General features: G+C 35.5%; 2 protein-coding genes and 1 long non-coding RNA gene across 3 annotated transcripts in view; 1 reads left to right on the plus strand and 2 right to left on the minus strand.

Annotated features, from left to right (window-relative positions):
* The window catches only part of tmem260 (transmembrane protein 260), a 42897-nt gene extending 42174 nt beyond the window's left edge, over nt 1–723 (minus strand). The window contains exon 1 of the mRNA XM_051132723.1: nt 226–723. Within this exon, the coding sequence (XP_050988680.1) occupies nt 226–331 (106 nt within the window). The 5' untranslated portion in view covers nt 332–723. The remainder of the gene's footprint in view (nt 1–225) is intronic.
* On the plus strand, nt 225–27295 carry LOC127179379 (uncharacterized). Its single transcript, XR_007829518.1, has 3 exons — nt 225–347; nt 10672–10826; nt 27160–27295. It is a non-coding gene; the product is annotated as an uncharacterized LOC127179379 (long non-coding RNA).
* Nucleotides 19838–27387, minus strand: part of peli2 (pellino E3 ubiquitin protein ligase family member 2) — a 28524-nt gene continuing 20974 nt past the window's right edge. Inside the window, exons 3-6 of the mRNA XM_051132733.1 lie at nt 27168–27269; nt 26285–26482; nt 25827–26015; nt 19838–22541 (exon numbers count right to left, since the gene is read on the minus strand). Coding sequence (XP_050988690.1) covers nt 21951–22541; nt 25827–26015; nt 26285–26482; nt 27168–27269 — 1080 coding nt within the window. The 3' untranslated portion in view covers nt 19838–21950. The remainder of the gene's footprint in view (nt 22542–25826; nt 26016–26284; nt 26483–27167; nt 27270–27387) is intronic.

A 27387-nucleotide genomic window follows, 5' to 3' on the forward strand; every position in this document is an offset into this window, starting at 1 on the left:
TACGTTTTAGGTGTAACTTCAGCTCCAAATTATTTTGAGGCTCCACAAGCGGTGCTGGATTTAGACAGGTGTTTCGAAAGATGAATAATAATCTCAATAGGTCTCATGCAGCTCATATTTGCAAAAGCTTGATGTCATGCGGTGTATGTGATATTACAATATGCTGTTCTGTGATAGGCTGCATGTGATATAAACACAAACACATGTGACTGACTGCAGTCCTACCTGAGTCTCCACCGGGCACCGCGCTTGGAGCAGAGACGACATACACCGCTAAAACACACGCCGCTGTCGCTCCCGTCAGTGTCCACGTCAACTTGTCCGACGACATTTCAGCCGTCTTTCAAGTTAGTAGTTAAAAGTTAGTTTTAGTTTGAAATTTCATTCATGTCACACGTGTCTCGGCGCCTATTCTTTTCGCACATCTACTCTGCAAACGGCGCGTATTCAAAATATACCGGTAAAGTCATGTTTATTCTCGGATGTATATCAATACACGGAAGCTGTACTATCGAGGTAAGGTGTTAAAACAACAACGTTATCGTTTTAGTTACCTGCTATTGTTGTGGCAGCAATTATATCGATAGCATTGCAAATGCTGCTCTTAACAGCGGCGTTTGCGCCAATGTGAACGTTATAAATATCGCGCCTGTACCGGTTTTAGTCTTCGCAGCAACACAGTAGAGACAACATCTCACTGACTACATTTAGGCTACATCTGCACTGTTGATCTTTTGACTTTTTTCGCCTGGACTCGAGGATAATGCTGGATTTCACTTCCTGGTTGGGCGGGGTTTGTTGTAGTGCTTGGGAAAAATTACCATAGTAACTGTAGTTTCCATCAGATTATCATAGTTACCGCAGTTCTTTTGAATAACTGCAAAATCATAATAAATAAATATGGGATCTCTATTGAACATCTTTAAGATACTTTGTTTTGTTTAATCTCTACTTTCTTTCTTTCTGAGGACAATAAGTTGCCACAGTTTCACTGTTTAGTAACTGTAGTAAATATGGTTATCCTGTTTTGTTTTTCTTTTTTCACTCTAACCATAATTCTTGCCGTTCTAGATAGGTTTTTGTTTTAGGCTTTAATCCCATTGTAACCTGGTGATTTGTAAATTTAGTGCTTATTATGATTAATGGTTGCTTTACTATAAACATACTCTTACAAAAACTTACTTTAACTGTTATTATTACTATCATCAAAAATAAATGAAAAATGAAAGAAAATGACATGAATATTCTAAAGAAATTCACATCTTATTATAGATTTGTGATAATAATAACCGTATAGGCAGCTGGTAACTTGCACTCTAAAAAAAATGCTGGGTTAAATATGGACAAACCCAGCAACTGGGTTGTTTTGACCCAGCGGTGGGGTTAAATATTTAAAGGAGAGGACCACTTCCAAAACAAAGATTCACATATGTGACCCTGAACCACAAAACCAGTCTTAAGTCGCTGGGGTATATTTGTAGCAATAGCCAAAAATACATTGTTTGGGTCAAAATTATTGATTTTTCTTTTATGGCAAAAATCATTAGGAAATTAAATAAAGTTCATGTTCCATTAAGATTTTTTGTAAAATTCCTACTGTAAATATATCAAAACTTAATTTTTGATTAGTAATATGCATTGCTAAGAACTTAATTTGGACAACTTTAACGGTGATTTTCTCAATATTTTGATTTTTTTTGCACTCTCAGATTCCAGACTTTCAAATAGTTGTATCTCAGTTAAATATGTCCTATCCTAACAAACCATATATCAATGGAAAGTTTATTTATTCAGCTTTCAGATGATGTATAAATCTCAATTTCAGAAAATTGACACTTATGACTGGTTTTGTGGTCCAGGGTCACAGATAATGTACTCACCCCCTTGTCATCCAAGATGTTCATGTCTTTCTTTCTTCAGTCGTAAAGAAATTATCATTTCTGCATTTTTCTCCATATATAATGGACTGATATGGTGCCCCGTTTTTGAACTTTCAAAATGCAGTTTAAATGCGGCTTCAAACGATCCCAAATGCGATTGTAAATGATCCCAGCCAAGGAAGAAAGGGTCTTGGGTATTTTAATTAAAAAAATACAATTTTAATACATTTTAATCTCAAACGCTCGTCTTGCCTTTCTGTCCCTGAACTCTGTGCATTCTGGTTGAAGACAGTTTAGGGTATGTCGAAAAACTCCAATCGTATTTTCTCCCTCAACTCAAAAAATCATTTCAAAATCATCCTACATCACTGCAGAAGTTCAGACCCAGTCTTTGCAAAGTGAACATGCAAAGAAGATCAAACACCCTTAACTAAAAAGGTAAAACAGCGATATAGGATGATTTCGAAGTATAGATAAGAGCCTTCTTTCTCGACTGGGATCGTTTACAACCATATTTGGGATTGTTTGAAGCCGCATTTAAACTGTATTTAAACCTTCCGGGTAGTTTTATTTAACTGAGATATTGTTTAAAAATTACTACATGGCTGGCTTAAAATGAACCCAAAATAGGTTTTAAATAAAAAATCAGACACAACTATTAGAGCAGTACACAAAAGGTGAACATTTATTAATAAGCAATTGTTTATATTAGGTTGAATATTTTTTTATTATTTAATTATTATTTATTCAACTTATTAATAAATGTTCATTTACTGAACATATTAATAAATGTAACATTTTACATTTTGTTAAAATTAGTTAATGTATTAACATGAACAATGAACAATACATTTATTACAGTATTTATTCATCTTTGTTATTAACCAAGATTATTAAATGCTGTACAAGTATTAAGTATGTTCATTAATGTTAACAGAAGTAGTTAACTACTGTCAACTAATTAACCCTTTAACTGTCACTCCCTATCTTGAACAGTTTTCAGTTGATATATAATTTCTTAAGATTTCTGTTTTGTGATAGGGGAAAAGGCAATGAAGAAAGTCTTTTTGTGGCAAAAGTCAGATCTCCTGTTATGATGTAGATTTTTGAGGTGCACTCTTGTCATAAATTAATATATTACTTTTCGTACATAATTTGTAACACAAAAGAGTGGTAAAATATCTATTTAAGAGTCTTAGAACTTCCCAACGATATTTAGTTTGTCATGATTAGATTAGAATTTATATGTAATACGGTGAAGTAAACTTTGGCGTCCCACAGAGTGGACGATGACAGTTAAAGGGTTAAACCTTATTGTAAAGTGTTACCATAAATGTTAATTTTTGGTTAATTTTAAGCAAAAAGTAATTGGGTTAAACTTTTAACCCAACCACTTGGTCAAAACAACCCAATTGTTGTGTTTGTCCATATTTCACCCAGTGCTGGGTTGTTTTTAATTCAGCATTTTTTTTTAAAGTGTGTGTAACTTGATGTGGACCGTTAAACACAGCCTTTCAAAATGTTGAAACTATCTTCACCAAAAGCAAAAAAAACTGGACAAAACTTAAAACGTAAAATTGAACTAGGACCATAAACTTTAATCCATTATTTTAATTTGTTTTAAATTAAATATGGCATCTGTGCTGAGTGCTTTTGCACACTTTTAATTACCTTTAATTATTTTTCTGTTTATTTTTATGAGTGACTGTGTGTGACTCATTCAATCAGGCTTCAGAGCTGAAATTAGTCTTATAATTTTTACAATCAGTATGATTAGCTGCAGTAGAACTCCTTCTGGCGGCAGTTGCAGATGTGGATGTAGTACGAGACCCTTCAGTGCCTGACGAGTGGAAAGGTTACCCTCATAAAAATGTCATGCTAGACTGATCATTAATCCTCCACTATCTAAAGTGAGCCTGATCCTTGACTAAATTGAGAGCTCTGAGAGGTAGAGATGTGTCAGCACCTCGAGTTCATAATCCTCCACGCTCCCCCCTTACCACCGTCCTTACTGTCTAATCACTGATTCAACCACCTACAGTACCTGACACACACACACACAAGCCTGTTTCCTCCAAGCAAAATATATGAATTGCTCTTTAGAAACATTTTAAATTGCTTTAAAGAAGGTGATACCAATATACAACAGCAGACTTAAACTAATGTATACTGTTTTCTCTTTAAGCCACAAAGAGTGAAATAACATTTTATTCAATTTGATTCAATTTTTTTTGCAATAAACCTCCAAATAAAAGGGACAAATGCTGATGCCAGTTACATAAGCAGTAAACGTAGTTAAAGATACCAGCCATTTCCAGTGGTAAATGTATGCTTCAAATTTAAATATTAAGGATAAAAACTAAGAGTCAATTAGAGTGCAATATTCATGCTATTCAAATGCAAAGAATGTGAGAATTATTCATTTGGGATAAGATGTTAAAGGAGAAGGCTTAGATTTTTTTCTCTGACAGGTTAATCTGGGTATTCTTGGTGCGTTTTAATTCTGCATCAATCTGTAACGGGTAAATCTGCAGTTCTGAAAGTTCAAGGGTTTGTTTTACCATTTATGTGAAAGTATGAATTTTTATACATTTTTATACATACATATATATATATATATATATATATATATATATATATATATATTATCTGTTTATGTTATATCTGTAATCCTGAAAAATAAAATACGTATTCACCTACACCTACAGGTCAAAAGTTTACATACACCATGAAGAATCTGCAAAATGTTAATTATTTTACCAAAATAAGAGGGGTCAAATTGCATGTTATTTTTTTTTTGTTTAGTACTGACCTGAATAAGACATTTCATGTAAAAGATGCTTACATATAGTCCACAGGAGAAAATGATAGTTGAAGTTATAAAAATGACCCTGTTCAAAAGTTGAATGATCCACAGTTCTGTTTTTTGTTTAATGATAGTTGTTCATGAGTCCCTTGTTTGTTCTCAATAGTTAAACTGCCCGCTGTTCTTCAGAAAAATTATTCAGGTCCCACAAATTCTTTGGTTTTTCAGCATTTTTTTGTATTTGAACCCTTTCCAACAATGACTGTATGACTTTAAGATCCATCTTTTCACACTGAGGACAACTGAGGGACTCATATGCAACTATTACAGAAGGTTCAAATGGTTGCTGATGCTTCAGAATTAAACACAATGCATTAAAAGACGGGGGTGAAAACTTTTTGAATTTAAAGATCAGGGTAAATTTAACTTATTTTGTCTTCTGGGAAACATGTAAGTGTCTTCTATAGCTTCTGAAGGGCAGTACTAAATGAAAAAAATATGATATTTAGGCAAAATAAGAAAAATATACACACATTCATTCTGTTCAAAGGTTTTCACCCCCCAGCTCTTAATGCATTGGGGTTTTTTTCTTCTGGAGCATCAGTGAGTGTTTGAACCTTCTGTAATAATTGCATATGAGTCTCAAAATCATACTGTCATTGCTGGAAAGGGTTCATATATACGAAAATGCTAAAAAAAAAAAAAAAAAACAAAGAAATTGTTTGACCTGAAGGATTTTTCTGAAGAACAGCAGGCAGTTTAACTGTTCAGGACAAACAAGGGACTCGTGAACGACTATCACTAAACAAAAAAACACAGCTGTGGATCATTCAGATAACATTAAGAATCAAGTGTATGTAAACATTTGAATTCAACTATTGTTTTCTCTTGTGGACTATATGTAAATGTATTGTATGTGAAATATCTTATTCAGGTCAGTACTGCATTTTGTATGATCCCTCTAATTTTGGTAAAATTAACATTTTGCAGATTCTGCAAGGTGTATGTACACTTTTGACCCTTAACTGTATACGCACAGTGTAGGAAAAATAAAATTTGATGAGAAAAAAATAATTAGTTGACCTCAAAACACTTTTTAAAAATGCCAAGCATTTACTCTGTACTCTTTTTTTTTTTTTTTTTTTTTAGGGTGGTGCAGAGAAGCCACCAGAAAACTGCAGTATTTTAAGAGCAAAGTCATTATGCTAAATGGTAACACATCACATATTGACATCTGCACATAAATTCAATCAGTCAGTGCATCAGTGAAAACTGGATTAGGTTTTCCTAAATCGCAGATAAATCCGCCACTCATTGCAATATGTTTCAGCTGCAGCCTGTTGCTTACTATCTGCTTACTTACTGTACACTGACAGTCTGTTTTAATCTAAACCCAAGAGCCTAGCAAACAAGTGGATTTTCAATAAAGCCCTTTAAAATCTGTAGAGAAAAATCCCATGATCCTCTGTGTTAGCTACACAAATATGCACAGCAATGAAAGGATTCGGTCTGAAACAGATTAATTGCAATGCGTCTCTCATGTAGTGTGTACTGTGTATTGCTGCACTGTGTTTTATTAATATACAGCTCTATCAGACAAGCTTTTTACAATCTCTGAGACAAGCATGTAATGATATACAGTTCATTGGGATCTCGGTTTCTTGAAAACCAACAGGACAAAAAAAGGCACATCAACCGACTATTCAAGGTGCATTTAGGCCACCTTTGTCTTCTGTTTACCTCCTTGTGGTTTACAAAGCACTCCAATTAAAATCCCAGAGATTAGGACAATTGTGATTAATATTCGTTGGTGGGGCCTGCAGTATGAGACACAACAAAAGCAAGGGCTGCTTGGAATTGCCTTGAGCAGAACACCTAATGGCGGCCAATTAAAATAAGAGGATTCAATTTGGCCAAAGCAACAGGAACCTAAAGATAATGCATGTATCTAAAATTGCAGTAGATGCCACACTCTTGATTCGGCTTCTATCATGTTTGTTATGGCATTTTCGCAAATGACCTGCAGCCGACTGCAACAAACCCTTTAATAAACCCTATAGGGGGAAAAAAACTTAAAAAAGGTTTTCTTAACTTAATCGAGAAAGTTTGGGTTTTAAAGTAAGACTGTATTGTAAAGACTAAGAAACATTTTTGAGTATATTTTTAATTTAACTGTTAGTTGATGCTTTTACAGAATCTAGGTAAATGTTAACCTACTACAGTTTCACTTTTTAAGCTGCATAAATGAAAATAAATAAATTATTATAAACTAAATTAATGCACACTACAGTTTGGGGTCAGTACGATTCAAAAAAATAATTAATTATTGTTAGTTAATGCTTTTACAGAATCTAGCATAATGTTAATTTCTACATCTACTACAGTTTAACATTTAAAGTTGCATAAATGAAAATTAATAAATAATTATATACCCAAAAACTAATGTACAGTACAGTTTGGGGTCAGTATTATTTATATATATATATATATATATATATATATATATATATTATTATTATTATTATTATTATTATATTTATTCAGCACAAGACTAAATGCTGAATTGATCAAAATTAAAGAGATTTATAATGTTTCAAAAGATTTTTTATTATTCATCAAAGAATCCTTTAAAAATGTTTATCACAGTTTCCATCAAAACATTAAGCAACATACCTTCAATATTGATAATAATAAGAAATGTTTATTGATCAGTAAATTAGCATACACTGTAAAAAAAAAACAATTGTTGAGTCAACTTAGCTGCCTTAAAATTTTAAGTTCAGTCAACTCAAAAAAAGTTTATTCAACTTGAAATGTCACATTGTACTAAGTGACAGCCTTGATAATGAGTTGATTCAACTTAAAGTTTTAGGGCAGCTGGGTTACTTACCCAGCTTTTAAGTTTAACAAACACAAATATCTAAGTTGTCACTTTCAAGTTGACTGAACTTATTTGAGTTGACTGAACTTAACATTTTAAGGCAGCAGGGTAACAAATTATTTTACGCTGACTCAAATTGTGTTTTTTGTTTTTACAGTGTATTACAATGATTTCTGAAGGATCATGTGACATTGAAGACTGGAGTAATGATGCTGAAAATTCAGCTTAGCATCGCAGGAATAAATTAGACTTTATTTTAGACTATATTTTAAAATAGAAAACAATTATGTTACATTTCAATAATATTTAGCAATTTTTACTATATTTTTGAAGAAATTAATGCATAAGATACATCTTACAAAAACATGAAAAACGCTTCTCAAACTTTTGAACTGTAACAATAGTATATTTATAAATTCTGGGATTAAACAATTTTAGTTTTTGGTGCATGGTTCCCTAATTTTGACATAATGGAACCCAGCCATAAAGATGGAGCTAAATTAAGTGGTTACGACTTCAAGAAAAGAATGAAAGACCAAAAAGGCTTGAGCTGTGTTACAGAGACGCGTAGCGGAGAGACTGCCAGGTTGGAGGAGTGTGTGTGGGTGAGTGTATGTGTGAGACTGAAGATGTGCATGGGGGAAAGTGAGACAGCACATCACAGCATGGGCTCGATGTGGGAGCAATCCAGTTACTTAAACTGATCAAGATTTAATTAACACAACGCTCGGCAATTACTCTGTAATTAAAGTCATTTGTCCTCTTGTGGAGCTGAGAGTGCCACTGCTGCCATAGAGCTGCAAATTAGAGAGGGGAAGCGAGGAGGGGGATGATGAGGGGCTCAGTGCTGCTGATGTGTTTGTGTATTAGCCCTAGCCCTAAAAAATTCACTGACGTTCGGAATAACTGCTTGCTTTGGCATTGGACGAGATGAAATAGATGTAAATTCACAATATGGATTTGCAGGACCAATTTGCTCAACTTTGAATTGATATTGTTGAGACTGAGAACATGCTTGGTCAGTATATTATTAAAAATATCAAGGTCTGTACCTGCATATTGGTAACACTTTAGTTTAGGGACCAGTTCTCACTATTAAATAGTTGCTTATTAGCATGCATATTACTAGCATATTGGTTGTTTATTAGTACTTATAAAGCACATTAATGCCTTATTCTGCATGACCATATTTTAGATCCTACACTTAACATCTACCTTACTAATTATTATTAAGCAGCAAATTATGAGTTTATTAAGGCAAAAGTACTTAATAATGAGTTGATAATGAGAATCGGTCACCAAACTAAAGTGTGTTTATTTGAATGATATTTAATAAATATGCATGAAAGAGAATACGGCTTGTCACACTATTTAATTTTCTGAAAGTAAAGACTGTAGGTATACTACATACTTGAAGTCTTTTCCTATTTTTTTCACTTACATTTCAATGCACTCTTGCGTTTCATAACTTCTTTTTATGTTTTGGCGAATTGGTGACCAATTCATACAATCTCATTTGTTCCTGGACCTTTATGCTTTTGTTTTTCGCACATTTCCATACAGATCACATCATACAAATCCATAAGAAATCACCAACTTTTTCTTTATAAGATTTCTATTGTCATTGCCTAAAAGATACAGTTTAACACAAGTTGACCTTATAGTGTAGCATGATGGCGGGCACGTTGTCACAAAGGGAACTTTTTTTTTAATTGACAGAAGTTCTTAAATATATAATAATAATAAATCAATATTTATATTAACAACTAAAAGAAAAGGAAAGAATGAAAAAAGTACAAAAGTAAAAAAGCCATTGTCTACCATATAATCGTTTTGTAAATTATTGTTTATTGTCTTTTCTTTTCATCTTTTCAAATAAAAATAAAATATTTTATAAATTATTTTATATAATTAATATTTTAATTAAAAACATAGAGCCTATGTAATATTTGACCTTGACCTAAAATATTTTTGGTCCAAAGTACAACAAAAACAGTAACAATGAAATATTTTTACTATTTAAAATAACTGTTTTCTATTTGAATATATTTTGAAATGTAATTTATTCCTGTGACTTCAAAGATTAATTTTTTTGCATCTTTACTCCAGTCACATGATCCTTCAGAAATCATTCTAATATTCAGATTTGCTGCTCAAAAAAACTATTATTATTATTATTATTATTATGTTGAAAACAGCTGAGTAGAATTTTTTTAGGTTTCTTTGATGAATAGAAAGATCAGAAGAACAGCATTTATCTGAAATAGAAATATTTTGTAACAGTATAAATGTCTTTATCATCACCTTTGATCAATTTAAAGCATCCTTGCTAAAAAAAAAAAAAATTAAGTTTTATAATTTCTTTATAATTTAGAAAGATCTTTGGATCTTTCTATTAATCAAAGAATCACAAAAATTGTGCTCAACTGTTTTGGATATTGATAAAAATAATAAAAAAAATAAATGTTTCTTAAACAGCAAATCAGCATATTAGAATGATTTCTGAAGGATCATGTGACACTAAAGACTGGATTAATGATGCTAAAAAATTTAGCTTGTTCACAGGAATAAATTACATTTTAAAATATATGCACATAGAAATCAGTTATTTTAAATAAAATAAATTAAAATAATTATTACTGCTTTTGCTGTATTTTTGGATCAAATAAATGCAGTCTTGATGAGCATCTTTAAAAAACATTAAAAATCCTACTGTTCAAAAACTTTTGACTGGTAGTGTACATATTTTTTTCTGACTAGTCTAAAAAAATGATTTATAGGTCTACTTGCAGAAATATGCTAAAAACAAACCCCTGAACCCCTAAAATTCATAAATTACGTTTTATTATTAGGTGTTTGTAAACAACATAGATAATAATATCAGATAATAGAGAGAACAAGCATTTCTGCAACTGCATTTTTGACTGACTTATTCATCTAATGTGACAACAAGCCCCGGTCTCACCTTTAGCGATTTGTTTTTTTCCGATAGGGGCCTAACCTGGAACAGCTCCTATGACAGATGAAGACACTGTTATTGTGTGCAGACCTTTAATCTGACGTCACGTATGCTATAAAAAGGTTTTGTTGTTGTTTTTTTACAGAGACGGCGGTGCACCGCGACTTTTGCGCCTTCGGGTGCTCGCGAACAATCCATGATGACAACAGACGACGGGTGCCGTTCCTTCACACCGAGGCAAAGATTACGCGTTAAAAAGCAAATAAAGAGACATTTCAAAAGCGTCAAGCATTCTCAGAGGTGAGGACACTGAATGCGGACCTCTCCCTACCGCACCAAAATCTTCAGACAGTAGCCATGAGCGCAACTCCACTTACAGGCCGTAGATAATTAATGGGACATTTTCAGCGGCAAACAGTGACTAATTGCGCTAGACAGAAATAGCGAGGAATTAATAACATGCATCCAACACTTGCCACGATCCCCTACCGCTTCAATTTGCCGGGAGATTAAAAACGACTGCCAAGTTTACTAAATTAGGAGCGCGGGGGAAACAAACGCGCGTCTTGTTGTGTTCGCGTGCGCGCGCCTGTAGCATTACTATCTCTTATTTACAGGCGATGATCTGCATATCATCTCTCGGGGTCTCACGCTGGGGGAAAGAGGTAAATATCAAGCACACCAGCTCCGCCGAATGTAGGTGTCCTCTTGATAATTTGGCGTCCAGCCTCCAGCCACCTGTGGCACATATTGCCTTGCCAGTTCACCGGGTCGGTGGACAGGGAAAACGGAGAGACGAATCACGGTTAGACCTGTTTCCCCCTGCAGGAGTAACAGAGTTTAGCAGTCAACACCTTCCTTAGCCTCCACTAGCCCTTAAAAAGCCCTGAAGCAACGCTATTGACATCCGTCATCATTTGGAAGCTAATGGGATCAAACGAGCTTTCTCCTGCATACAGTGACATTCTGAATTAATACATGGAAAACCAGGATTTTCCGTTTATCCAGCAGGATCATATTTGATTCTGAGAGGATTCTTGTTTTATCCCATTTAGGATTGGTTCCAAATTATGATAGAAATTCCATTAGCATTCCCTCAGGATATTTTGCTGCTCCACAAAAGACCTCATGCGGTCAGGACTGATCATGTGTATCCAAAAGGACACCGTCAATGAGTGTCCACGATAAACAAAAGCAAAATACATCTTTGAAAACATGTGCTGTGTACCCTTTTATTCATCATTTTGATTTTAACAAGCTTTTATATGGTTTTCAAATGTCATGTGGTGCAACCAGCACATAAAAAGTAAAAAATATTTGGTCCCACTTTATATTAGGTGGCCTTATGTACTTACACTTAAATGAATCGTGTGATACAATACACTTATTGTGTACATAGGCCTACATCATTTTTACATTATACTTATCTGTAATTAATTTCTACAATTCTGTAATTACATTACACTTAAACCTACCCACAGCACCAAACCTGTCCTTAATCTTACTCGTATCCCACCTCAATAGCAGCATAATTGTTTTGCAATAAAATATAAACAATAAAAGCATTGTGCTTATTTTTTGATGTAGTTAAGGCCACCTAATATAAAGTGGGACCAAATATTTTTTACTTTTTATTTGCTGGTTACACCACATGACATTTGAAAACACAGGAGTTATTAATACATACGAGTTCACACATCTCAATCATTTTAAATTTTTTAAAGGTAATTTTTATAATGAATTAATATATGTTTTTAAAGTGTCGCACCACATGACATTTTATAACCTTAACAATTCTGACCTTATCATAAAAAGATCATATTGACTGATATTTCTGACTTTGCAGGGTCTTTCTCTATGATATAATTTCCTCTTTTTTCCTATATATTGGTTGGACCACATGACTGGTCATACCACACAGAAGATTAGAAGACTACTGTAAGTTATAATACATTATAACGTTTTTTATATTATTATATTAAGTTTATATTATTAAAATAAGTTTTTTCTTTTCAAGATTTCATTCCTTTATTACCCCTTTTATTATATCAGGACAGTTGTAGAAAAGGTGCATTCAAGTCACTATATGATTGAAATGCACCTTATTTTACCAGTAAGAACGGGCGCCATTTGTAAATTTAATGTGTCTGGCTGCAGATCTCATCAACTTCCAGCTATTTTTAGCTGTGCAGAACAGCTCCTTTTGCTGCTTGATATTGCAAATTAGTGTTTCTTACCATAATGTGTTATCTTAATTATGAACACACTGGTTTGTAGTGCAAATAGTTTACTGCACTTCGTTATTTTTCTCATTTCCCTACAGCTGCTAATGAACCGGAAGTCTCGCATATTACCAGAAAACAGCTTACTTAGGCATTGAAAAATCAGGTGGAGAGACAAAAAAGAGCTTCATATTCTCTCTAAATCTCTCAAAATGATAAAGATGCATTCATCTAACGTTACAACATTTATGTTACATACAGTATACATATAATAATAACAACAGAAATGAACATAAACTATAACAAAATCGCTGCACTGCACAGCAATTATCGTCAGTTTTCATATGAAGTGCATTGTATATCATGTTTGTTCTGAAAGATTGATAAAGAAAGCTAATATTGTCTGAAAATCACCTTTCTAAAGGACTCAGCACTCCATATTTTGGTTTGATGTCACAATCTTGACATTGCTGATCGGGGCGACATGTCTTGATTTTCTGCGGCTTTGATCCTTCAACAGTTGACTGTCTGAGCTGGCAAGCATCCTGAAGGAGACAGCTAGCAGGCAGCAAATAAAAAGCCATTCTCTCTTTCTCTCTCCGAGCACGATCGTGCAATATGCCCTTGCTAAGCCTTCCATATCACGCAGTTTTGGGTGGATGCACAGAGAAACTATTACTGAACTGCATTTCAGAATCACTGCAAAGACAGGAAAGGTAACAGCTGTAATTAAAAGGCTTAATCTTATTTTCATAATTCAAATAATGACAAGAGAATACAGTTGCACATATTTACGCCGTTTGTGACAGGCATCCTCGTCGTGAGGTGGCCTTTTCAGGCATATAATATTACATCACACTTGAGAATTTAGCGCGTTGCAAAATAACGTTCCACAGGAACCACAAAAGACGAGCCGTAAGCTTCATCACAAATGCAGACGTTATGTCATTTTTAATAAACCCTCTTAAATGGGGGCAAGCCAAGCAGAGATTTCCCAGCGAGCTTTCTGTCACCTTTACTACGATGACTGTCATTTGGAAAGGCAGCATAGAGTGGGACCGAGACACATCCCATCTCCCCAGCATCTACAGGAGGAAATGTTAATTAGCAGTCATGGCATCCCACTGATCTTCCCTTTCAAAGCAGCTAAATGGCATGCTCAAAATCTAAATCCTTTTATATGCCCTTATTTGCACAGAGAGCGCGTATGAAAGGGACGAATATGTCATCACTGTTTGATGGATAATGCGGTTGCCATTATTCGAAGCCCTTTCACTAGGTGATTTTAGTGTCATTTTTCAGACTCCCAGTGAGTTTTAAACAGGAAACGTGCACAACTGCATTGCATAAATGCTTTAAAAAATAATAGCTATAAATAATATTCATATAGTGTACAAAAATTTTAATGTTACATTTATTTTATGCATTTCAAATAGGTACTTATTAACTTATTTTTAGTTTAGTATGTTAAAAAAGTAGATTCAGGTTATTAAGGTTATTATAATCAGAATAGCATAACTTCTTGAAAGTTGCACAGCTCTCTTCATAAATTAAATGTATTGTTGACAAAATAGGCAATAGATTTGCAATAAAAATGTGAAAATAACTGATGTGTTCTTAAATGCATTGATCATGTTTCAGCAGTATGTTTAACTCATAAATATGATTGGTGTCATTGTGGAATATCTCAAGTTCAGAAACTATGATAACAGCACCCTCTTGCGGTGGTGAATAATTACTACATACACTAGAAAAAAATTGAATGAGTGACGTGGACGATGTTAGCATTTTTAATCATCTTTATTCATTATTCATTTTTACATCATCTTTACCAAATTTTTATTTTCATCTCTCACAGCATCTGATCTCTAGTGATGATCTTTGATTTTAGCCAATCTTTTAAGCGTTATCTTCAAAAAAACTTCATCATTTTATTGAGAACTAAATTTTGAACTTTCATCTTAATAATGGGATTGATGATGTAATGCGAGAGCAACTGAAAAATGAGGAGCAGGAGGAAGCACACAGATAGTCTTTACAGGCCTGAAATCAATTGTGATGGATTTAACATACATTAGCAAGTACACCATTAAACTTTGATGTACAGACAGTGTTAGCTACACAGTGCTGCTTCTAAATATTTGAACAATTGAAAATAGGTGTCTGGTGTGACCACCGAGTTCATTCAGAAATGAGAATTGTCAACATTCACTCACCTTCATGTTGTTTTCAGTGCAACAAAAAAAAAAAAAAAGGAAATAGTTTGATTATTCATGCTTGAAAAATCTGCTTTCAATAGACATTAAGAGAAAATGTACAGTGGAGATCAAAACAATCTATCCACCTTTTTCTTTAACGCGGAAAGCCTATAAGGCAGAGGTCTTATAATGGAGGGCCAGCTGAGCCTGCTGTTTGGAGTTTCTAGTAATCCTGAAGACCTTGATTAGTTGGATCAGGTGTGTTTGATTAGGCCAGAGCTGTGGCCCTCCAGGAATTGAGTTTGAGACCACTGCTATAAGGCTTTATAATGGCCATGAGCCTGTGTGTGAGACTTCTGGTTCATTGGCCACTAATAGGGAAATAGCAGAATAACAACATGCAGTAAACGATAAAACTGTTTGTACTACAAACCAGAGATAATACATTAAAACTAGATGAGTAAAGTTTGAGAACAAACTTTGAGTTGGCTTGAGAAAGCCTAGCCTGAAAGTTTAAAGTGGCTGTAAAAGTATGAAAGTTGATGTGGTTATCATGACTTAACATGTTACATGTTGTAGCATGATTAGCTTGTTGCTTGCATTTTTACACGCTGTAACAATGTTGTTAGCATTATTAGCAAGTTAATAGTATGTTGTTAACATAATTAGCAAGATACTAGAATGTTTATAGCCTGATTAGCATGTTGTTAACATGTTTCTAGCATTATTAACATGTTACTAGCATGTTTCTAACATGATTGACATGTTAATAACATTTTGCTAACATGTTTCTAACATGATTAGCATATTACTAGCATGTTGTTAACATGATTATCAAGTTGTTATCATGTTTCTAACATAATTAGCATCTTGCTAGCATGTTTCTAGCATTAGCATATCATCAAGCATGATAGCATGATTATCAAGTTGCTACCATGTTTCTAACATGACAGACATGTTAATAACATTTTGCTATCACGTTTCTAACATGATTAGCATATTACTAGCATGTTGTTAACATGATTATCAAGTTGCTATCATGTTTCTAACATAATTAGCATGTTGCTAGCATGATTAATATGTTACTAGCATTTTGCTAACATGTTTCTAACATGATTAGCATGTCATTAGCATGTTTCTAACATGTTCACAAGATTAACATGTCGTTAACATGTTTCTAGCATGATTAACATGTTACTAGCATTTTTCTACCATGTTTCTAACATGATTAGCATGTTGCTAGCATTATTAACAAGTAACTAGCATGTTGCTAACATGATTGACATGTTAATAACATTTTGCTAACATGTTTCTAACATGATTAGCATATTACTAGCATGTTGTTAACGTGATTATCAAGTTGCTATCATGTTTCTAACATAATTAGCATCTTGCTAGCATGTTTCTAGCATTAGCATATCATCAAGCATGATAGCATGATTATCAAGTTGCTACCATGTTTCTAACATGACTGACATGTTAATAACATTTTGCTAACATGTTTCTAACATGATTAGCATATTACTGACATGTTAGCATGATTAGCATGTCGTTAACATGTTTCTAGCAGGATTAGCATATTACTAGCATGTTGTTAACATGATTATCAAGTTGCTATCATCTTTCTAACATAAATAACATGTTGCTAGCATGTTTCTAGCATGATTAACATGTTACTAGCATTTTGCTAACATGTTTCTAACATGATTAGCATGTCATTAGCATGTTTCTAACATGTTCACACGATTAACATGTCGTTAACATGTTTCTAGCATGATTAACATGTTACTAGCATTTTTCTAGCATGTTTCTAACATGATTAGCATGTTGCTAGCATGTTTCTAACATGATTAACAAGTTACTAGCATCTTGTTAACATGACTAGCCTGTTACTAACATGTAGCATGAATAACAAGTGACTAGCATGTTGCTAACATGATTGACAAGTTACTTGCATGTTTCGAGCATGATTAGCATATTACTAGCATGATGTGAACATGATTATCAAGTTATCATGTTTCTAGCATTATTAGCATGTTGTTAGCATGATTAGCAAGTTACTAGCATGTTGCTAACGTGTTGCTAGCATGATTAGCATGTTCAAACTAACCAGTTGATTCAGTTAAAAACAGCTAAAACCAGCCTGGGCTGGCTGTCTAGTCTTTTAGCAGGTCTCCCAGCTTGGCCAGCTAAAAAGTGTTCAAAACCACTTTAAAACCTGCCTGGGAGACCAGTCAAAGCAGCCATTCAACTTAGGCTGGTTTTAGCTGTTTTTAAGTCGGGAGTTTATAGCTTTGCTGTAGCAATAAACAGCTCAGATGCACCACAGGTCTCTGTGTAAAAGTTTTCACCCCCTCAATGAAAGTCTATGGGATTTTAGGTGGGTTTGATAATCTGTTTTTTAAAAACCGTAAGCCAGATTAGTTAGAAAAGATATAGCAACTAACTTCAGACCATTCTGAAGGTCTGACCTGAGTTTGGTGGCTGTAGCTTTAAAGCTCTAGTAGGAGATCCTGACTAAGTTTTGGCTCAAAAGAAGCAGCAGCAGCTCATATAGCAGAGAAGTTGGCTTTCTCAAGCCAATGTAATAATATGGTAAGACTCACCAACTTGCAACATCAAGCAGCAAAACATTCTGTATAGCTAAAAATAGCTGGACGCGGATGAGACTGGAAGTCAAACCCATAAAATTTACAAATGACCGCACCCACTCTTACAGCAAGAAACAGGTGGATAAATACTTGATTTGTTTCTAAAAAATGTTGTTAATCTTCATCGCTCACTGTTCTATTAACATGTTTGACAAAATAAGCAAGGTATTTCAACAAAAATCTTCATTTTGTGGAAAACTCAGTGATCAAAATTAGAGAACAGTAACCACTGTAGCACAAAAGATGATTACAACTATAATTTTGGAGTTACAGAAATTAGTAGGAAGTGTAGAGGCCCTTGATTTGAATGACTTCAGCACATCTGTGGCCACAGGATATCTCTAGTTACTCACACTGCAGTGGTGTGATCTTGGTCCACTTGTCTTCCACAGTTTGGTAACCGTTTCTTAGCCATAACTTTGTGGGCAAGGATTTTTAATAAATTTTAAATCATTAAATCATTACAAATGTTTAAATGTTCCTTAGCTTTAGGAACTGCTTTACCTGTTTTGCAGTGTGACGGGGTTATTGTCTTGCATGAAAATTGCAGGTTGATTGGGAGACGCTTGCAGGGAAGGAACTGCATGCTGCTGAAGGAGCTTCTGATAATCATTTGCATTCATCCTGCCATGTAGCTGTATAAGAGGCCCAACGCCTGCTGCAGAAAATATCCCAAACACAAACCATAGCACTTCCTTCTCCACCTTTCACCGAATTCTTTACGCACTTGGGTTTCAGTCTTTCCCAAGTTTAATGCCAAACAAAATGTTTCCCATCAGACCCAAATAAATTCAACTTGCTCTCATCACTTAAGTGAACTTTGGACCAGTTTTCCTCTCTCCACAAAACATGCTCTTCAGCAAAGACAAGCTTAGCCTTTTAATTCTTTCTGCCGATGTGAGGTTTGGTCACTGCAGAGTGTGCTTTCAGTTCAACTTCTCTTAAAGGAGAAGTCCATTTCCAAAACAAAAATTCACATATAATGTACTCACCCCCTTGTCATCCAAGATGTTCATGTCTTTCTTTCTTCAGTCGTAAAGAAATTATGTTTTTTGAGGAAAACATTTCTGCATTTTACTGATATGGTGCCCCGATTTTGAACTTCCAAAATTCAGTTTAAATGCGGCTTCAAACAATCCCAAATGCAGTTGTAAACGATCCCAGCCGAGGAAGAAGGGTCTTATCCAGCGAAACGATCGTTTATTTTCATTAAAATAATACAATTTAAATACTGTTTAATCTCAAACGCTCATCTTGTCTTGTCACCCTTAATAAAACAGGTAAAACAGCGATGTAAGACGATTTCGAAGTTGAGGGAGAACATGAGATGGGAGTTTTTCTGACATGTGTCATTGAATCATTCATTCAGGAGATTTCAATAGTCAAACAAGTCTTAATGAAGTGAGACACTGACTCCTTCATTGAATTTTTGTTTTGTTTAAATGAATATGTTTTTGAAAGGCTTGAGAAATGAACAGTTTGTCAGAACTACTAGTAAATTACGTTATTTTGTTTAGTTTTCTAATCTTTTTTTCTCCAAAATCGTGAGAGTCATGGTCTCCAATTTATTAAATACAACTGGGATTTTCAATTTATCCAGAATCACGAAGCTCGTTTAAATGCTTATTACTGCATAGAATTCATTAAAATGGAAGCTTAATTTCAGAAAGTTCAAAATGCACCTACATTTTTTTGCACTGTCTTTTTCAGTTGAATAAAGGACTATTTTCCCTATATATTTCATCACTGAGAATTTCTTAAGAAAAGTTTAAAATCTCATCTGGTCTCGTTCTCATGAACCCAGTCTCGTGGGATAAGTGTCTTGTCACACCCCTATTAAGAAGCATTGTATTATGCAGCATCCAATACATAAATGTCTAGAGAACATAACACTGATTTAAGGGAAACGAGAGTGAAACCTTTATTTACACACATTTTTTCCAAGCATTCCATGAAGCACAAAATATGATAACAGAACTGTTATTTGTGGCATGGGCTTTTTTTTTTTTTTTTTTTTTTAAAAAGTCCTTATTGACACTTTATTTCTGCATATGAAAACCAAAATATATATATATATATATATATATATATATATATATATATCTTGAAAACTGTAGCTAGCAGATTCAGTGTATGTATTGCATTATTTCAGTGTTGTTTCTTTCATGTGGATCTTTCACAGATGTTCAAGTGTTAAACTAGCTCTTTTAACACTGTTAAAAGATTAAAACACTAAAGCATTGTAGTGTAATGTTTATTGTGCCTAATTTTGCACAACCGAAATTTACAATTGTTTACACATGTGTTGTGCTCCCTGGAATTCAACAGGACAAAATACAAAGAAGCTTTTTCACAAAATCCTTTTTGGCATTGGGAGAAAAAAAACAAAAAACAAAAAAAAGTTTGGCCTTATTTTAGTTAACGTCATATGGAAGAGCCTCACATCAGCATCATTGTTAATGAACAGTAGCTTTGCTTAAGTAAATATACTCTCCATCCAGAGTTCATTTTGCTTTTTGATATGTTATGTTTCAAGAAAACACAGTATCTTCTACAGAACCTCTCTCTAAATGTATAATCACACAAGGTGTTTACGCCACAAGAAAGAAAACAAAAAAGAGAGACAACAGAACATTTCATTAAATCATCTACAAATGAAATCCAATGTGACAGTTTACAGTGTTCCTTTAACATTTCATATTGGGTCGTGGAGTGCGGGAGGAACATTGGGTTATTTTGCAAACACAAGCGTAACCAGAAGATGGGTCAAAAGCTTGAGCATCAACAAAAGAAATATGACTACGGACTGTTCACAGGTTAAGCATCCAGATGCAGCATGCACTTATAAATGAGTGATGACCGGATGTTGCTGTTCAGAGTGATACATTCATACAGACACCTACCACACACTAAAGTACATATTTGAATAAATATATTAGTATCTGTTTTAAAACAAACTGTACATGGGCTATGGTGTAGTAAAATACTTCTCAGTGAGTAAAAAGGCTCTGTAAAATGCAAGCGTTTAAAAAAAATACCCCTTCAGTATGCCTAAAATATCTTCACGTGCCATAAAATCATTTTTAGGCATAAGAAACCATCTCTGTATAAATTTATTAGGAAAATAGTGGAATAAAAGTAATCTCATAAGCTTATAAAACAGTTGAAATAGGAAGAATTTTGACCAATGAGAAAAGCTCCTTTACGCCATGAACCTCCACCATCGTTTGTTCTCCACGTTTAGGAAAAGTTTAGATGCCGACTGCAGAAACATCCACAATTTTCACATCTACTTTGATTTCATACCAATATCAATAGGTGGAAAAATAAACAAGTGGAAATTTTTGGGAAAGTTTTCAAGAAATGGTAAAAATAACACCAGGAACTATTTTAGTTACTAACTCTGTGTCCCATTCCAGAAATATTTGGCAACATCCTTTGTTAATCTTGTTACCGGTTACCCCGGTATGAATAAAAATACCTTTACATCAAAGCTTAAAATCCTTAACCTTTGAGACCGGAAGAAAAAAAAAAAAAAAAATCATCAAAATGCGTTTTAAATACTTGAGATCACTGAAGTAGGTGAACAGAGGACTAGGCTAAAATGGGGAAGAAAAAAAAAAAAAAAAAAAAAAAAAAAAAAACACACAACGCTGTAATTCTGTAATGCATGATCCATTTGAAAACAAAGCCGATTAGTATTCCTGCAAGATCCTTCAGGAGTGTTACACTGGTAGTTCTTCATTTAAGGAATCACAATTTTTTAATCTTTGGAAACGCCCATTTTTGTATTACAGTTCCAAAATCACTGCTCCAACAAGTGAATCCTTGTAGAAGCCCTCAGTGGAGTTTGGGATCCTGACCTTTGGAAGTTCCCACACATGAACTACTTAAAATAATGGATGTTCAGTCCTAGTCCTGGTCTTCCGACCATCCTGCACAGTTTAGCTCCGACTCGACACTCTAGAACCATATAATTAAGTTCTTTGGAAAGCACCGGAAGGATTATTAAAGCAACAAAACTCCACAGGAAGGTTGATCACCAAGAAAGAACCAAACGAAGCACCTCGGGTCTAAAGCCAGAAATGTATCAAATCTCCTGAGTGATGTGGTAATGCTGGTGTGAATTGACATCTTGTAGGCCGGTAGATAAATTCAACTACGGAAATCGTGACGGGCACCTGTTGTTCGCCAACTATCACCATGAGCAAGAACCTGCTCTCCAGCATAAGCTTTTCAAGGGCAGTTTCACAGCTTGCGGTATGAATCGGTCCTCAGTCACACCTTCTACGAATTGTCCTTCAGCATACTGGATTTCGCTTCAATTACGCACCAATCCACCTCCTCTACAACTCAGTCTACAGGCCCTTGAAAGATAAGCTTCGCCCACTTTTGCGCCAAATTGAGCTGGGTAGCGCAGAAGGGGCATGCGGCGTGGAAAGCATGGGTGCCGTGCGGTAACGGAATCTCCGCCCAATAGCGGGCTGACTTTTCAGAGCACACGTGGCCGCAAGGTACAAAGGCGTACGTTGGTGCGCCAGTGTCTACGTAAAAGGCTGGTTCGCATCCGAGCCAGAGAGGGACATACGGGCCCACAGCTCTACACATGGGACACTCTCTTTGAGCATTGGGGTCTCGTTCGGAACGGTGGCCCCAGTCGTGGTAGCCGTGAACGTGGCCACAGGCAAGGTAGACCCAGGGTTGCTTGTCCTCCTGGGTGGGGACGCTGGTCAGGGCACGGCTGCAGCGTTGCATGCTGGGAAAGGCTAGGGTGTTCAGGCCTACAGGGCATTGAGGCCGAGCTGCGTTGAGCTCCTGCCGCAAGGCCTCCAGGTGTTTCTGAGTCGGGGTGTGGAAAAGGCCGTCGGCTGTGCGCCAGAGTAGTGTGGCTCCACAAAGGTCAACCAGAGAGCCATCTTGGAGTACATTACTCTCGCTCTCCACCTGAGCAAAAGACAAACATCTGAGCATTGCATTCATTGCAGGTGTTGCATACATCCTTTTTTCAAAACATATGTCCTATGCGAGGAAACCAGAGCCTACCTGAGTATCTCAGGCTTTTGGCGAGGAACCACCTTGCACCAGGTGGCCAACCCTAATCAAGCACATCTGCCTGAAGCTTTCTAGTGATATTGAAGACATTGATTAGCTTGTTCAAGTGTGTTTGATTAGGGTTGGAGCTAAACGCTGAAGGACAGTAGTCCTCCAGGACCGAAGCTGCCCAAGCCCTGATTTGGACAAATGGCAAGTCCATCACAGGGCTCACACTTGTTCATACCTGCACTCACACATACAGACAATTTGTGGTGTCCAATTCATCTGTCCTGCTTGTCTTTGAATTGTGAAGGAAACTGGAGGACCAAGTGGAAATCCAAGCCAAGCCGGGGAGAAAAAGCAAGCTTTACAAAGAAAGGCTTTCTGTCTTATCCGCGAGTCAAATTAGGGATTATAAGTGTTCATTAAATGTAATGACTTTTCTGTAAAGTCTAACTGGTTAACTGCTACAGGCCTGATAAACAACAAAGCCTTGTTCTCATGACCTTTAAACCCAGTGTGCCTCAAAACAACAATAACAGATCCTTGTTACAAAGGTTATAAATTAGCCTTTGGATTGTGATGCTCTCTGCCTTAATTGTTGGGATCATGTAGGTTAGGGATGTCTAAACTTGGTCCTGGAGGGCCACTGTCCTGCAGAGTTTAACTCCAACTTGCCTCAATACACCTCCCTGGAAGAGTCTAGCAAAGCCAATGGAAGGCAAGCCTGCAACTTTCAGCCAAAAAGTGTAACGGCTACAGCTAACGCTTCCAGTTTGGAAAAGGAGATCAGAGCTAGTTCTTTAAATGGATGTCAATGGAGGAGAGGCTTCACTATGCTGAATAAGCAGGTTTTTTTTTTGTTTTTGTTTTTTTTTTTAGAGCAAACAGCTTATTTAATGAATCGACCACCTATTGGCTAATTTAAGATGTTTTACACTAAACCATTTTTAGAATAACAGAAATATTACCAGAAAATTGTATTATTGTTATTATTACCAGAAAATTGTAAATACACAACAGTATTTCTGAAAGAACAAATAAACAGCATTTAATAAGTTAATTCTTTAATTAACCTTTATAAATTCATTAGACATGCTTTTGATTATAAAAATGTAATGATACGATTAAAATAGAATAAAGATTAGAGAAATTAGAGAAAAATAATCAAATGTATTTCATAGGGCCTTAAAAACATGTCATTTCTGTATAAGTTTTAATAAATTGCTGTTAAATTCTGCAAGATTCATGATTTCAATTAATTAGACATGCTTTTTGATAAATTAAAATGGTATCGGTTCATTAGTTGTATCGTGATATATTTTAGTCAGGTATCGTATTGAAGTAAAAATGTTGGTATCATGACAACACTAGAGCCTATTGTCAGCCAGTTCTTAACCAGGGAAACTGGATCCTTTATGAAACAGCTGCATGTTTCAACAAACTTGAAGTGAACGGTGACAGTGCTACTCCATGTTGTTCACCTGACTATAACCAGTGTAAATACAAACATTGCGTGTTACTGTGTTTTTGTTGGCAATGCATCACTTTTTTTTTTTTTTTTTTGCTTTTCACAATACTGGGAGTGGTTCTAGCCTATCGGCAGCTGTAATAAACTTTCAGTAATCTCTTCTGTTTTTGCTGGAAAGATATTGAAACTGAAATGGCTGATTAACTCATTCGCTCACACCCACACTGTGTCCCTCTCTTGAGTAGTTTTATACACTTAGGACATGCAGAGAAATTTAGTGCAACATTGTTTAATTTCTCAAGCTCGCCATAGACAGTGTCAGCACTTCACCTCTGCTCTGTTGAACTGAATCTTCCCGGCCCTCTTTCATGCAGAAAAATACACAGTATGACTTGAGAACTGGGACTAGTCCACTATTTGTGATTGCTGTATCTGTGTGGGTTTCATCAGGGTCCTCCAGTTTCCCGCACAATCCTCAAAACATGAATAATTGAACAGGAGACACTAAATTGTCCATAGCTCCCCACAATCTACAGAGGACAAGAAGTTTCATGGATGGATGATGGATTTTATTTTTTATTTTTTAATTTCTGATCCTGTGAACTTTCATTTAATTGAGAAACCTCATGGATATTTGTATGCATTATTGTATTGTATTATTTGTACATAATTATGCAAATATTTACTTTTAGCAGTGTGTTAATTAAAAAAAAAAAAAAAAAAAAAAAAAAAAAAAAAAAAACACAACAGTTGTGGTACTGAAACCGGCGGTATGGAAATAATGAATGCAGAACCACATTTGTCCTCCAGGAGGAGCTAGAAGTTCAAGTACTCAAAGACTCAAACATACTGTATGGCTTGTATAGCACAGCTCTAAATAACCAAACTTGACTGCTTTGGTTCCCTAACCACAAAAAAAAAAAAAAAAAAAAAAAAAAAAAAAACACATTGGGGGAAACATTACATATACATATATTGGGGGAAACATTACATATACATATATATACACATATACGTATACATATATATATATATATATATATATATATATATATATATATATATATACGCAAGTATATACAAGTAATATAATGTTTCCCAAAAAGTTTCCTAAAAAATTACCCCATGATTTATTTACCCTCAAGCCATCCTAGGTGTATACGACTTTCTTCTTTCAGTTGAATACAATCCAAGTTATATTTTACATAATAATTATTATTATTATTATTATTATTATTATTATTATTATATAATAATAATAATAATAAGCCATTATAAAGCTTGGAAGAGCCAGGACGGTTATTAGGGGGGTTGAGATATTGAAGCCCACAAAAGTAGTGCAGAAGCTTATACGCTTATAAATATGGATATTTTTCTTACACGTTGTTATTTCACTTTAGAAGGCCTTTATTAACCCCTGGAGCACATTTTATGATAGATGGATGCACTTTTCTTGGTCTTCAAAAGTCTCATCATCCATTCACTGCCATTACCAAGCTTGGAAGAGCCAGGACATTTAATATAACTCATTATTCACCTGAAAGAAAATCACACATCTAATCATACATCTTTTTTTGTGCACTATTCCTTTAAGGGCCATCCTTACTCCTTGACCCTGGACTGGACCCCTAATTCTGATCTGCATTTCAGATAATCAAGTCTAAATGGATTCTGCAACTGCTTAAATGTGAACTAAAGTGAGCAGATGCAGCTGAAATACTAACCAGTTTGCCTCGCGTTTGCGCAGACCGTGTTTCTCTCAGTGTGTAAACATCTCCACACACTGATATCTCCCTCCACACACCAGGCTTGGACTCCTCTGTGAACCCGCCCCGCGGGTGCATGACTAGCACACCATTGGTCGTCAGCCCGTCCATGTGGCCATCCGGATTCTTCCATTTGGCTGCCTTCTCCTACAGAGAGACTTAATTACTATACATAAACAAAAATGAGTGCGCTGCACTCTCTTTTTAGATACACACGGGTGACTCATTCCAGTTAGCGGGACACACCTATATTTACCAGGTAAGTTTAGATCAGTTCCACTAGATCAGCAGAAGTGGATACTTCCCCAGCAGCACATACACAAGTACATATATAAATAAAAGTTTCTTGCAACTCTGATGAGAAATGCATCCCACAGACAATTCCATTTCAAGGCTAGGCAAGAAAACACACTTACTCCGAGAAATATATTCTTGGAAGAATCAAAGCCTGCAGCGTAGATACGTGCGGTGTAGGGCGGGTTACGTTCACACACCACCCGGCAGGCAAAGCGGGAGATGGTGCTTTGAGTGATGGGTGTGTCCTCACTCTCCCCTCCGCCTGACACAGTGTCAGTCACCACAAAGTCAATTGGGCCCTCCGTTGATCGACCGATCTAACATGCAAAAATAAATAAATAAAATCAAAGTTATATACTCATTTGCAGCAACCATCTGATAAGCTGTATGCCAGAACATGACAGAATATTCTGAAGCACACAAAACAAATGTTTTGTATAGTTTTGAGCCGACTGACAAATACAGTCCCTACACTATTTTGTCTCTATAGTAAACAGGAAGAAAAACAGTCACGCATGTGCCGGGACTTGTTTGAAGAGCCTATTTTAGTATTAAAAGTGGGGTGGAAATTCCCAAGAATAGAGGGGTGCTCACTGCACTAAATCCTGTTTATAAATACATGTACTGAAATAAAGATGCAGCAGTGTCCACTTTATTTCCTTTTTATAGATAGAGTTTCTGTTTTGTCCCTGTGGCTTGTTGCTGGTTCCTGTTTTTGCTTTTCTTCCCATTTGCTACAATCCATCTTACTCTTTCCCTCATGAGCAGACCAGAACCAGTATAACATATACACAACACTGCATCTGAGCATGTGACTGGGGGAGCTATTAAACTCTGTCCCATATCACAGATCTTGATTAGCTGTGGTGGAGTTTAGACCTCAGAGTATAGCGCACATAAAAAGTTGTAGAGGAAGAAATGTGCCTGCATGCAGTCAACAGGCAGAAACTGAATTTATGCTCAAAGTAAAGTGTTTTTTTTTTTGCTTTTGCAGAACAGTACCTGGAACATGTCTGTGTCTTTGTCATGGCTGTACTCCACCACCACCGTCTGGTTTCTGGACAGCGTGTAGGAGATGCTGTGCTGGCCCTTACAGTTCACCGCCTGCCACAACACAACAAAAGCATCTGTCAGAGAGGGTTTCCTGCTACAGAGGCACTGTGCCCACGTTCGAGTAACCAGCAAAATACCGGAAGTGGCACATTTCACAGATTAGAGTCCA

The sequence above is a fragment of the Labeo rohita genome, chromosome 17 (genome assembly GCF_022985175.1).
Source record: "Labeo rohita strain BAU-BD-2019 chromosome 17, IGBB_LRoh.1.0, whole genome shotgun sequence".
Classification (NCBI taxonomy): Eukaryota; Metazoa; Chordata; class Actinopteri; order Cypriniformes; family Cyprinidae; genus Labeo; species Labeo rohita.